Source organism: Anastrepha ludens, chromosome 2, assembly GCF_028408465.1.
Source record: "Anastrepha ludens isolate Willacy chromosome 2, idAnaLude1.1, whole genome shotgun sequence".
Lineage (NCBI taxonomy): Eukaryota > Metazoa > Arthropoda > Insecta > Diptera > Tephritidae > Anastrepha > Anastrepha ludens.
Genome location: NC_071498.1, coordinates 108,105,929 through 108,118,956, shown reverse-complemented (window position 1 = coordinate 108,118,956; position 13,028 = coordinate 108,105,929). Strand labels below are relative to the sequence as shown.

Sequence of the window (13,028 nt, the reverse complement as noted above, 5' to 3'; positions counted from 1 at the left end):
TCGATGGTTACACTTTTCCTATTCACTATTGACTTTGTCATAAATACACTGACAAATTATACTCCAGATATTAAGATCCTACTAGTGTCCTTAGAATTACATATTGGGTGTTTCTTATGAAAAAACTGGAAAAATGGGATTCATTAATTCAGCAGTATATCTAAATAGATGTAGCCAACACTTTTGGATATTTTTACCAAATTTGGTTTATATAATTTATTTTGTTAAAATCAGGTGAATGAAAATAAAGAAAAATAAAAAAAACTTTTAGAATTGTAAAAAGGTGCAAGTTTAACTTTACAGTCTTTTTGTGTAGTTTTATATTTTTATTGGGGGCACATTTCTATAACGCAATCAACCCAAAACTAAATACTCAAAAGTTCATACATTATATGAAGCATATTTTTTATTATCAAATTGCTTAAAAATAAAAAAAAAAAACTCATTTCTTTCAAGGCTGGTTAAACCTTTTCATAAAAAACCTAAATTTTGCGTGCAGCCACAAAACAGTTGACAAGAGTGGAGACTTGGAGACACTGTACCCGAAACTTTTTTCAGGGTATATGCAACCCATTGGTACAATTTTGAGAGTATGGCAATCTTTCTAATTAAGAATGGCAATGCTGTGAAATTTCGTATAAACACGTGGGGTTGAATAAAGCGTGGTTCTGCCCTCTGCCATTTTCTCCTGATATCAGTTGAGTGTCGGTGTACTTTTTCGGAAATTAATATAATAATTTTAAATATCTCAAAATGAAGCAAAAGAAGGGAAATGTGAGTATAAAATCTCCATTTAATGGCGTTAAAAAAGCTGGCATTAGTCCCGCAAAAGAAACACCGGGAAAGATTAATCAGAAGAAAACTGGCATTAGTCCTGCAAGAGGAACACCGGTAAAGATTAATCAAAAGAAAGGTGGGAAAACTCCTGTAAAAGCGGTGCCGCCAAAGAAGGTAGAAGAAGAGGAGGAAGACGACTCGGACGAGGAAGAAGATTCTGGTGCTGATGTCGCTGCCGGCATAGCTGATGATGCAGAGGACTCCGCAGCTGAAGACCAAGGGGATGAAAATGAGGTAGATGATGAAGATGATGACGATGATGAAGATGATGAAGATGATGATGATGAAGATGGAGATGAGGACGATGATGATGAAGATGAAGAGGCCGAAGACGGTGACTTGCTGGATAATGAAGCTGAGGAAGAGGGTGAAGACGAATCCGACGATGAAGAACCAGCTGAAGCACCTATTGAAAAGAAGTCGGCTGAATTACCGGTTAAAGCAACTAAGGCTAAAAAAGAGAAGTCATCAAGCGAAAGTGCTTTCTCAAAAATTAAAACTGGTGCTCTTCCAAAAGACTTCCCTAAAGACCAAGTGCTTGTAGTAAAAAACCTTCCCAAACGTAAGTTAAATAAAAGAAGTAAGGTAATGTTTGTAATGAAATTGTGTTTACAGAATATAAGCAAATAGACCTAGTAGAGGTTTTTGCAAAGTATGGTAATTTGCATACAATCCATAACATCCATGGACCAGTTAGTAGCGTCGCATACGTTGCATATTCGTCACCTGAAGAAGCAGAGGCAGCGCAAGCCGGAACAGACAATATAGCTAAGGTTAAAGATGTCACACTGAAAGTAAACATTCAAACACCAAATCCCAAGAAATTGAAGAGGGTCGAAAATAAACAAATGTCTGCCGAGGAAAAGAAGGCTGCATATGAAGATAAAAAACGCAAGATTGAGGAGAGCAAATCTCGCACCGTTTATGTTAAAAATATAAAGCAGGGTACAACTGAAGAGCAACTTAAAGAGCATTTTGCTGAATGCGGTGAAATTGAGAGCGTGAGTCTCTTTCCACGCAACCCACGCACATATGCGTTTGTTTGTTTCAAAGATGCATCTTCAATACCGGCTGCTGTGAATCTACACAACTCGGTTCTTAATGGTTTAAATTTGTGGGTGCAAAAAGGGGATGAGCAAAACAAAGAAGTGACAAAAGACCCTCAGCGCACTATTTTTTTAAAAAATAGCCAAAATTTAGGTACGTCAGAATAAAAATATCACATTTATAATTAATGAATTAATCAAATAATTACAGCATGTATTGAACCCGATAAATTGGATTCAATTTTCTCTAAATGCGGAGAAATCGAAGGCTACTCAATATTGTGCAAAAAGAATGTACTAGCTTTTATTACATTTGCGAATCAGAAAGGTGCTAAAAAAGCTTTGCAATTGAATGGTACTAGCGCTAATGGTCTTGATATTGAAATTGAAGAGTTTAAAGTGATTACCCCTAGAAACAAATCAACAGTGTTCATACAAAATGTAAAACCCGGTAAGTCAGATAAGTAAAAATTAAAAACTTCATTTATATACAATAACTAAAAATATTTTGTGAGGTTATAAATATTTTACTAAGAGCTGAACATATTTTTCCTTCCCTTGACCCGGATTTATATCCGAGGCTATCACACCAGCATCATTCTCCAAAACCTTTTTAAAACTTGTTTTTAAATAATTGTCATAACAATTGTCTTAGCAATGTTTTTTTCTTTAACCTTATATATATATTCAAAAAACGTGTTGATTCGAAACGTTGGTTAAAGAAAAAAACATTGCTAAGACAATTGTATATATATATATATATAATATATAAATATATAATATATAAATATATAATATATAAATATATAATATATAAATATATAATATATAAATATATATATATATATAATTGGCGTGTACACCCTCTTTGGGTGTTTGGCCGAGCTCTTCCTCCTACTTGTGGTGTGCGTCTTGATGTTGTTCCACAAATGAAGGGACCTACAGTTTCAAGCCGATTCCGACGGAGGATATTTTTTATGAGGAGCTCTTTCATGGCAGAAATACAGTCGGAGGTTTGCCATTGCCTACCGAGGGGCGGCTGCTATTAAAAAAAACTTGTTATTAATTTTGATCTTTCACCAAGATTCGAACCGACGTTCTCTCCCGGAATTCCGAATGGTGTTTTATATTTTACTAATTGTTTAGACTGTATGTATGTAAATGACGGGATGGGGATTCCACCGTTTGTGAGATCAAACTGTGTTTTGTCGTAAAACTACTGTACAAACTACCGTTATTACGACAACTTCTAGTTTTTTATAATTTCTATCTCCTTTTTTTATATTTTGTTGATTCATTTTTGTTTTGAATCGATTGCTTTATACCTATTTCGTTTAGGTTATTTCGTTTTCATTGGTTAATTAAACTTCGTTTGATAAGTCTACGTGAATTTCTAATCGGAGATCCATTTTGTGAATGATCTATTGGGTTGGGGAATAATAAGTTCGTGGCGTTTTCACCGAAGACTTTAATTTAAACAAAAATAATTATATCAATAAGTTAATCAATCATATATTCGCCGTTGCTGTTTACAATCCCTTCCCACTTCTCGACCAATTTGTTGATGCCGTTCCGCCAAAAAGCGCCTGGTCTAGTGTCAAAGATCCAGTTTTTAAGGAACTCTTTGTTATAGTATGACAGGGAGCGAGAAAGATGGAATCGGTCGGCGGATACTGAAGAACCTCCCTTTCGAGCTCTTGGAGTGCGGCTTTGATGGATTGTGCAACATGGGACCTGGCGTTATCGTGAATGAGTATGGTTTGCACATTTCCGTGCTATAGACTCGTCTGTGGCACCTTCTCCATACACATCACAAATATCCCGGGCTACTTCGGGTGAAATATTAGCAAGAGAAACAATTAGTACTGACGACTTTGAATTTTTAGTTGGAGGTAGAGTTAGTGGCAGTGAAAAAAGATGTCTTCAAGAATTATTGAATAAAGAATACTTGAGAGCTGAAAGGCCAATCGAGCCCCTACAGTCAGGAAAGAAATCCGTTTAGTTATGGAAAACAATAAACCTTTCAGTTGCACCCCGAGAAGGTAGGAAAGTAGAATTGCAAAAAATAATATATGACTATTTGTTAAAAGGAATATATATGTACGTTCGAGTGACTTGGAATATATTTCACCTGCAGTATTAGTAGAGAAAACGGGAGAGCTCCTGATGTGCGTTGACTACAGAAAACTTAATCAAGTTACGACAAAAGACAGTTACTCTATAAACAAAAAATGGTTTACGAAATTAGGTAAAAAAAAATGGGTTTTACCGCTTCTTTGTCGAAGAAGATTGCATAAAATATACCTCGTTTACTACACCGTTAGGGCAATTTGAATTTTTGAGGATGCCATTTGGGCTACGGAATACCCCCGCTACTTTCAAAAGTTCGTCAATAAAAGTGCGGAAAGTGATAAGCAGCGGTGAAGTTGCCGTATACCTCGAAGATTTTTTTATACTATCATTTCCTGCAGCTTTTCATGAAATTGTATAATTTTATAACGTTTTATTTTGTTAAAATGCCTTTCTTTTAATTTTCAGGTACGACTGAGGATGATATTCGTGAACTTTTCGCCTCAACGGGCCCAATTGAGCATGTACACTTATCGGCAAATTTTGCCACTGTCAAGTTCGAGGATGTTGAAAGCTTTTGCAAAGCTTTCCTTCTAAACGAGTCATATCTTCGCGGTCAATTAATATTCATTGAACCATATTCGGAAAAAAAGCAAGCTGTACTCAGAAGCGTACATCAAAAGTCATCATTCAACAGAAAGAGGCCAGCGCCGTTTAAAAAAGGAGGGTACGCCAAAAAGCCAAGGCCCAACTAAATAAAAATATATCAATTATTTTAAAGTGAAAATTAATATTGCTGCTCTAAATATTTTAATTGTTTTACTACAATACAAATGTAATTTTTACAATTAGTTATTAATATATACTACAAACCAACATAAAATACAAAAATTTAAATCAGACCCAATTATGCATAAGCATCCTAGAGTTGGCATATTTCATGGTGTCGAAATGAATTTAATTTGTTTTATTTTCGAATGCAATCGTAATTTCTCATGCCTTGTTATGGTTGTAATTCACATACAGGCAGGTTCTGAAATCCGAGTGAAAGTAAATGAAATGAAAATTTATCAAAAACGAATGAATTTAATTTTGGTGTACTGGAAAAAGAAGATTTTGCTAATTTTTACACTCGGATATTCACCCTCAAACTGGTGTTCATTGTTCAACTGGTGCCAAAATAAGTCGGTTCGCCAATTTGTAATTTGAAAATTTGGTTAAAAACAATAAAATGTGCGGTTTAGCCACATTTGCTCCTGTTTTATATTGATATCAAGAGGCGTGCACATAAATCCCTAAATAGAAAGATCCCTACATATTGTTCCAATCCATTCGACGCTACTAAATTGGTGTAAGTTGGCACAGCCTAGCACGCGTTTAACCAAAAACTTAGTTCGCTATGCAATGTTACTGAGGATACGATAAGTGGTGCAAAACTAATCATCCCATCGGAAGATTTCTAATTTTGCCAATGGCTTCGTACGACAGTCATATTTGAAACTTGTGAACTAATGCAGTAAACAAACACAAAATTCAGCTTTGGTGACTTGACCTTTATTTGCAACCTAAGTAAGAGAATGGTTTTCAACAGCTTCATTTAATTTTATTACTTGCAACGAAAAATTAGAATTAAATATTATTATTTTATTAATTATTTTTAAATATTATGTAAATGTGGCCAATGTCCCTGAATTGATCTGGTATGCTGCGTGCAAGGTAGTGTCCCGGTAGTACCTCTGGAGGTTGTTGTAGTAGCAGTTTACTAAGCCTTCGGCAAAGCCACCCGACTCGGTGAAGTCTGCCTGCCAGCCAATGAAAATATTTACATGAGATGAGTTATAAATGGCGGCTCAGGTGCTTTGGTAACAGCACAAAGGAACATAAGACCGTTTAAGACCAATCCCCGAACAGAATGCAGCAGCTGCCGCTCCTTTCACTTTCGATCCGTCAGTAAAGACTTAGACGCGCACATGCTGCCTGTCAAGGAGCATAACAAACTGCTCAGCAAGCAGTTTCTGCTAGAGTGTTACCGTAGGCCTCACCCATGCAGAATCCTGCTTGAGCCTGAGCCACCTCCCGGACACGTTAGGAGGCATTTTCTCAATTACGCGAACGAGATCCAAGACAAACAGCTACGGGATCGGACAGTGTACAGACAGACCATAAACGACATTCATCGGGAGATCTTAAGCTCCCGACCCCCGAATGCGGGGTTATCGGAGTCCAACCACCACCTATCGCAGACGAAGAGCTCCAACTTCCCCGAGAGTCCCGCGTAACCTTGGCACAATTACGCTCTGGATACTGTAGCAGGTTAAACTCTTACTTATCCAGAACCATAAACATATGTCCGACATGTGAAGGCACCCCGCACGACACTAACCACCTTTTCACGTGCCCCATCAAACCACTCATCTAACACCCCTCTCCCTCTGGACCCAACCTGTCGAAACAGCTATGTTCCTGGGCCTACCGTTAGATGAGCTAGACGAAGACGACCGGGCAAAGTTACTGCTACAACAACAAAAACAATGCGTCTAATTAAAATTCAAATTTTCAAAAATAATCGCATAGAATTTATTTCAAACAATTCTAAAATTATAAAATATGATCCTTATACCATTTCAGAAAAACACATGAGCCAAGATTCGGATCCGCGCATTACGATTTTCGTTAGCTGTTGAGATGAGAAATAGGTAGAGTGGATTCAGCACTTCAAAGAGAGAGCTTCAAATTTATATAGATTTATTTCATCGATGGAGAATAATATAGTTCAGGCACAGTCTTGTTGGAGTAGCTAAACGAATTCAAAAAAATATGCGGACGGTTTAAGGACATTTAGGGGTAGAATAGGGGAAATTAGTTCTAGTAGCTTAAGTGGTGAAATGAAGTGGTAGGGATGTTAACGGAGTAGGTTTAAGCGGACGGCGAAAGATGTTGCTAGGGTTATGAGGGATACCTTCACACGCTGGACATATGTATTTCGAGCATATTTGGGCCCACTATGTATAAGTAGGAGTTTAACCTGCTACAACATCAAATAAAGGGTTTCGCGCGCAGCGAAGCTCTTCATCGGCAATAGCTGGTTCTTGGACTCTAATGACGGTATTCAGGGGGCAAAAGGTGGTAATGGACCTGTAGCAACATAAACATTCCCTATACATATATGGACAGTGGCTTCTGGTGTGACAGTCTTTTGCCGGATATAAATCTGGGTCGTGCCGGTAACGTAGAACCAACTCGCAGAAACGAGTGATGAGCTCTCGGTGAATGCCATTTAAGGCTTACATGCCATATACATATATACCTCGTCGGATCCAGTAGCTGTTTTATATATGTATATTATATATGTATGTACCTATGTCCGGACCTCTTCGGAATGTTGCAGTAGATGACATCCCAGCAGAAATTGTTTGCTGAAGGTAGTAATATGCATGGGAGTATACACACCTCACCTGTACGGAATCTCACTCAAGTTGCTCTGCGAGTGCGAGGGTGGCACTTTGGATGTAATATCCTTGTTCAGGCCAATCACAGCCAACTCATGCGCGGAGCCGGTGAGGCTACGATCGCTGCCGCGCCGTCGTGCCAAATTGCCGGGCGGAGGCGCCTGCATCATTGAAACGCCCACTAATGACCTATAATATGTTGAATGGCAACTTGAAAGCAAAAAAATAGCATTAGTTATCAGGTCTGTTCATGTAAAAAATATACAGTAACTTAATTTCCGAGAACTCTCTCTCAAAGAGAAAAATATCAAAAAAAGTACATGATCGCAAAACCAGTAAGAATATGCAAGTTTTACGAACAGCTGATTAAATTGTTGGCAGAAAAAATAAAATGCAAAATAAAGAGTTTTTCTCACTTGCAAATTCTTACAAGTAAAAATTTATTTAGTAAAAACTTGCAACTTCCCCTCAAAATGAAATGCCATTTTGCTCTCTCACTTTCCCTTACTTTGCAACTTTTTTGGGTACATGAACACCAAAACGTGATAATTTTTAACAATTGGTACAAACTATTTGCTTCATGAACAGACCTATTACATATTTATTAGAACATTATTTTGTACAAAAATTTTGACTTACGAAAGTTATCTCAAAAGAAAATAGAGGAATGGTTAACGATAGAAACAAAATACTTTTAGTTCAAATACAATAAATTAACAAGAAAAAATAATAATTTTCATGTTCGAAATGTGTTGCACTCTAATGCGTATAAATATTATCCATATACATACATATGTATATGTATGTTTATATAAATAAATGTATTTCTTGTGTGATTCACTGCAACGCCGGTGGTTCATTTCGCGCATTGAACACAAAAGTCGCGTGATTCATAAGCTTCTATACTCGTGTGCCGATGTACTGGCAATTCCTACAACAAATCACTTCGTTTTTCGCTCTTCATGCTATATTTCCAATAAGAGTGTTTGCATACTAAATATTCACATATTATATCTATGCATGTACGTCCATTGTTCATAAGCACATATTTAGATACATATGTGTGTATGTACTTACACTTGTAGATATGTATAGGTTCATACATGCATAAATATCCACGAATATGACGATCACTTCACCAACAAGATACATTCACTTGTTCATTGTTTTTATATTTTTGTTATTATTCCGCGTTGCCAATAAGGAGGAAAGCACCTCCCCACACCCAAATATTTATTTCTCTCTTTTCGTATGTGTGCCTTTGCACAATCGGACTTTCACATCACACACTGAGTACATGTATAACTATCATGTATTTATATATAAATATGTATACATATAAATAGTGCACATTTGCATTTTTTTTATTTATTTTATTTACACATACACATGCGAAGATAAATTAAAGACAATACACACGTATCATGCAAGCAAATGTAACCGACCGTTATAGCCATGTGCTCTGTGATAAAATATGCATTTGCCCATTCGGGTTTACGTATGTATGTATGTATGTATATTCAGGTGAATGTTTTATTGACCAAGAATGAAAAAATTAACTGTACTGAATGCTGCTGGCAAATATATACAGCTTCGAGAAAAAAAGTTCGAATAGGTAGCAAAAGGGTTAAGGGTCTGGCAGATATATGTAGCATCCAGATACCGATTTTTGAATAAATACTTGTAAAATGCGGATTCTTAAATGATAAAGCCTTATGAGTCACAAAGCAAGTAAAAAGTGGTTAATTTATTGCAGCGAAAGTTAAAGTAAGCAGTATTTTAAGGTAATTGCCAAAAGTGTTAAGGTGAAAATTGTAATCCTATGGAGAGGAATGTGTACTTAAATGCCCAGTTACAAATAAAGATTTTACAACTGCATAGAAAAACCTTAGCGATCGCTATGAGACCAAAATAATTTTGCTAAGCAGCCAATTGTATACTCTATTCAAACTTTCCCCAAGCCAACTCCCAAAAATAATAACTGAATTTCAGCACTCGAAACTTGTAGGATCGGTATAGGCACCTAATTGGAACGATATCATGACTTAACTTTAATCGGTCAAATAACCGAAGGCCACACAATGTGAGAGTAATCGGTTCAAAATAAAACCGAGATATCTAAGTGGGAGGTCATGGACAGATTTCTGAAGAATCGTTTTCAGACTTTAGAAACTATGCCCGACTTTGAAGGGTTCTAGCATTTCACTACCACCAAACCAGCAATGCTCCTAATCAATCAACAATACTAGTAAACGCACCTAGCATTCGATTTTGCCGACAATTTCAAAGAAAGTCTGTTTCTGAGCGGAGCAATTTTGTGAGAAAGTGCCATCTCTGCCGGAACTTTTTGTCTCCCAGATAAGGTGTCGCAAAATCTACTTTTCAACTCTTCCATTTGCCTCTCAAGCCACCATTCAATATTTGAATTGAATTCAGTTCAGCAAGCTCCTTTAAAGAAAGTTATATTTTCCAACTCTTCCAGCAATTACTTCAAAACGGTCTAGTTCTAGTACTAGTTGCATCAAATCGGGAGACACCGTGTCACGTTAAGTCGTGTTTTACGTTTCCACGACAGTCGGTTCTATGTTACCGGAAGGATCCGGTTTATATCTGGGCTATCACGCCAGCAGTATTCAAATTCGGCTTTCACAATAGGAAAAAAAAAATTAGTAATTTTGGTATCAAGAAAAAGGTAAATTAATTTTGTATATTATCTTAAGGCAGCGGCCCGACACCAACTTCAATAGGCAATATAATTGGACCCGGGAGCAATTATCTGCGCTCTTATAACACCTGTTTCACCATTTATAGAACCTACAGCAACACCGATTGTGCCAGATAATGTGGTAGATGTGGATGCCAAGCAGAGAGAGCAGGGTTGCTCAAAAATAACTGAGCATCCATTCTATTATTTTTTTCTAGGCAACTAATTTAAGTTCTGTCATAAAGAAAAGGAAAATGTTACAGGATTTTTTTTCCACATATTTTATTTAAAACACTTATTTCATGATCAACCTACTTATATGAAGATAAACTTCCATTAAGGTTTTGGCAGTGGTAATATTTTTGTTTTGTTTTTCGTGATTTAATACAAGTCACCATTATGTAACAACTAACATTTTTTGTTGCTTTGCTGTTTTGCCGGCAAAGTACAAGTAAAGTGTGTCGGGCTCCTTAGCCTGTGTGCGCACCTGTGTTCATAATACATACATAATAGCAGCGCAGCATATAACAAAAAATATAACTGATACTACAACAAAGGCCATGTAATCAAAGTTTGTACAAAATTAAAAAAAATTCAACAAATTTCTATCCAAATTTCAAACTGTTTAGTCCGAGTTTTTAGAAAAGTGTCGGTGCAGTATGAGTATGCAGTTTTATATATGTATATATTATTGGCGCGTACACCCTCATCGTATTTGTGGCGTGCGTCTTGATGTTGTTCCACAAATGGAGGGACCTACAGTTTCAAGCCGACTCCAAACGGCAGATATTTTTATGAGGAGCTTTTTCATGGCAGAAATACACTCGGAGGTTTGCCATTGCCTGCCGAGGGGCTACCGCTATTAGAAAAATGTTTTTCCTAATTTTGATGTTTCACCGAGATTCGAACCTACGTTCTCTCTGTGAATTCCAAATGATAGTCATGCACCAACCCATTCGGTTACGGCGGCCGCCATTGCAGTTTTATAGCCTACTGAATTTTCATATAAAAAAGTGTAAGTTTAAAGTGGCTCAAAAAGTACGTTGCTTTTTGACAATTTTTTTTTTGTTCTGCATTTTTTCATAAAAAAAATTTTGAGCATTCGTTACTAGATGACGAAAAAATGATGCGGATTTTCGGATTTTCCAATTTGGCGTCTAATTCAGGCCGACGTTAGGAAGTGAGCGATGATCGATCTCCAATTGCTAAATCAATTAATGCGTGCAAATGGTAATCTGAGACCTTCGTACAAACTACTTAGGGGCTGGATCGGAATTGCTCTTGATGTCTGGGACTATGTCCACTAGCGGGTCAGTGTCTCGCAAAAAAACTCGTATTATGAAATATGTTTTCAATATTTCGAGCATAAAGCGACGTTTCGACAAGTATTTTCATATTAGTGTAATGAAAATTATGAGCATCACCAAAAATGTATTGTATCCTTATTCACATGTAATATGGACCATATATGTACATATGTGGATTCCAGTGACTAAACTAAATTCTAGTTTTAAAAAAAGTAAAATATAGTGAGAAAACCAATAATTTCAAAGAAAAAAATACATTTTTTTTCAGTGAGAAAAAATAGAATATATTGTACATTAAATCACATTGTCTTATCTTATTAAATCTTATAATTAAAATTATAAATTTGTAAAGTTCGCGATATCTGACAAACCAACAACCGCGTATAGGGTTAAAGAAGAATTAAAAGACAATCGCATTCCCATGCACTTTGCTCGGTTCTACGTACCGGAATTACATGGGTTTTTCCCGACCCGACTAAGCCTGTCTAGTGTGCTGAACCTCACAAGTTTTGCGTTCACGATTTTGACGATTTGACTTCTGTTGTTTGTTCCCAAATTTATGAAGCCTAGATGGTACCTCTGCGTCAATTCAACGGCGGAAATTTTTTAAGTCCAAGTTGACCGGAAAAACGGCTTTTTTGCTTATTTAATTCATAAGTTAAAAAATGTATACAAAAAGCGAAAAGATCAACTAATATAAGGCGGCGCAAAATAAGTCAACCAATAGGAAGATTTATAATTTTTACAAATGGCGTCGAACGTCAATCTTATTTCACGCTTAAAAAACACCGACACACAATGGAGCGCGTACAGGTCACAATAAAGGTGTCCATCATACAAAATTCCGTTTTTTATATAGTAAAAAAGTTATTCAAAAACAAAGTTGCTGATTAATATTGCTCCACCTTGTATATACAGCCCGGTCCACTTGATTAGAGGCACTAATTTCTATGGAAGAAACTGGTTATTAAAGCAACCGTATTTGCTCTAGTAATTCTAAGTTTCCTGATGATTGAAGTGAAGACTGTACTTTGCTCGAAAATACACACACATCACACACATACTATTTCATGTAACGGTATTTCGCAATAGTGAATCTTCAGCAGCTGTAATACTGTGCTTCATTTATTGGTCCACTTGAATAGAGGCGCTAACCAAATAAGAAAAAATAATAATAAATATAGGAAATTTTTTTTACATTTATTCTTTAAATTTTAATCATTTGTGTTGGCCTTTTGTTTATAAATTACTTCGTAACTACGTTGATAAATGGATTTGTACAAAGTCTCCAAATGGTATAATGAATTTTTAGACCAGGTGGTTTTAATGATTCGAATTAAAGCATGTTTGTCTTCAAATTGTTACCCATTCTCATAAAGCTTACGAGCAAGCCATTCCCATAGATTTTCAATAAGGTTCAGATCTGGTGGGGGCACACTAAAGTTTCAACGTTTTGGGACGCAATCCAAGTTTTGACCACACTTGAACTATGTACAGGTGCCATATCCTTTTGAAAGCTCCAATTATTAGGTCTAAAGGTTTCACGAATCTCGGGAAAAGGTTATTCCAACAGAACTTTATAGCTGTTTCCCGTCATTTTGTAGTCTACAATTTT

The 13,028-nt window shown here is 36.4% G+C and overlaps 1 protein-coding gene across 1 annotated transcript; it reads left to right on the top strand.

The window, feature by feature from the left end:
• The first annotated feature begins 636 nt into the window (after window positions 1-636).
• LOC128855062 (DNA-binding protein modulo) lies at window positions 637-4,909 on the top strand. The gene is made up of 4 exons (XM_054089652.1): window positions 637-1,399; window positions 1,453-2,037; window positions 2,095-2,334; window positions 4,422-4,909. The coding sequence occupies exons 1-4, from the start codon at window positions 754-756 to the stop codon at window positions 4,706-4,708; spliced, it is 1,758 nt and encodes a 585-aa protein (XP_053945627.1). The 5' UTR covers window positions 637-753; the 3' UTR covers window positions 4,709-4,909.
• Window positions 4,910-13,028: the final 8,119 nt, after the last annotated feature.

Excerpts from the sequence above, each read along its gene's own strand:
- LOC128855062 (XM_054089652.1), top strand. The coding sequence starts at position 754 with ATGAAGCAAAAGAAGGGAAATGTGAGTATAAAATCTCCATTTAATGGC. Across the intron at positions 2,038-2,094 it reads AAAAAATAGCCAAAATTTAG|CATGTATTGAACCCGATAAA; the intron begins GTACGTCAGAAT and ends AAATAATTACAG. Across the intron at positions 2,335-4,421 it reads CATACAAAATGTAAAACCCG|GTACGACTGAGGATGATATT; the intron begins GTAAGTCAGATA and ends TTTAATTTTCAG.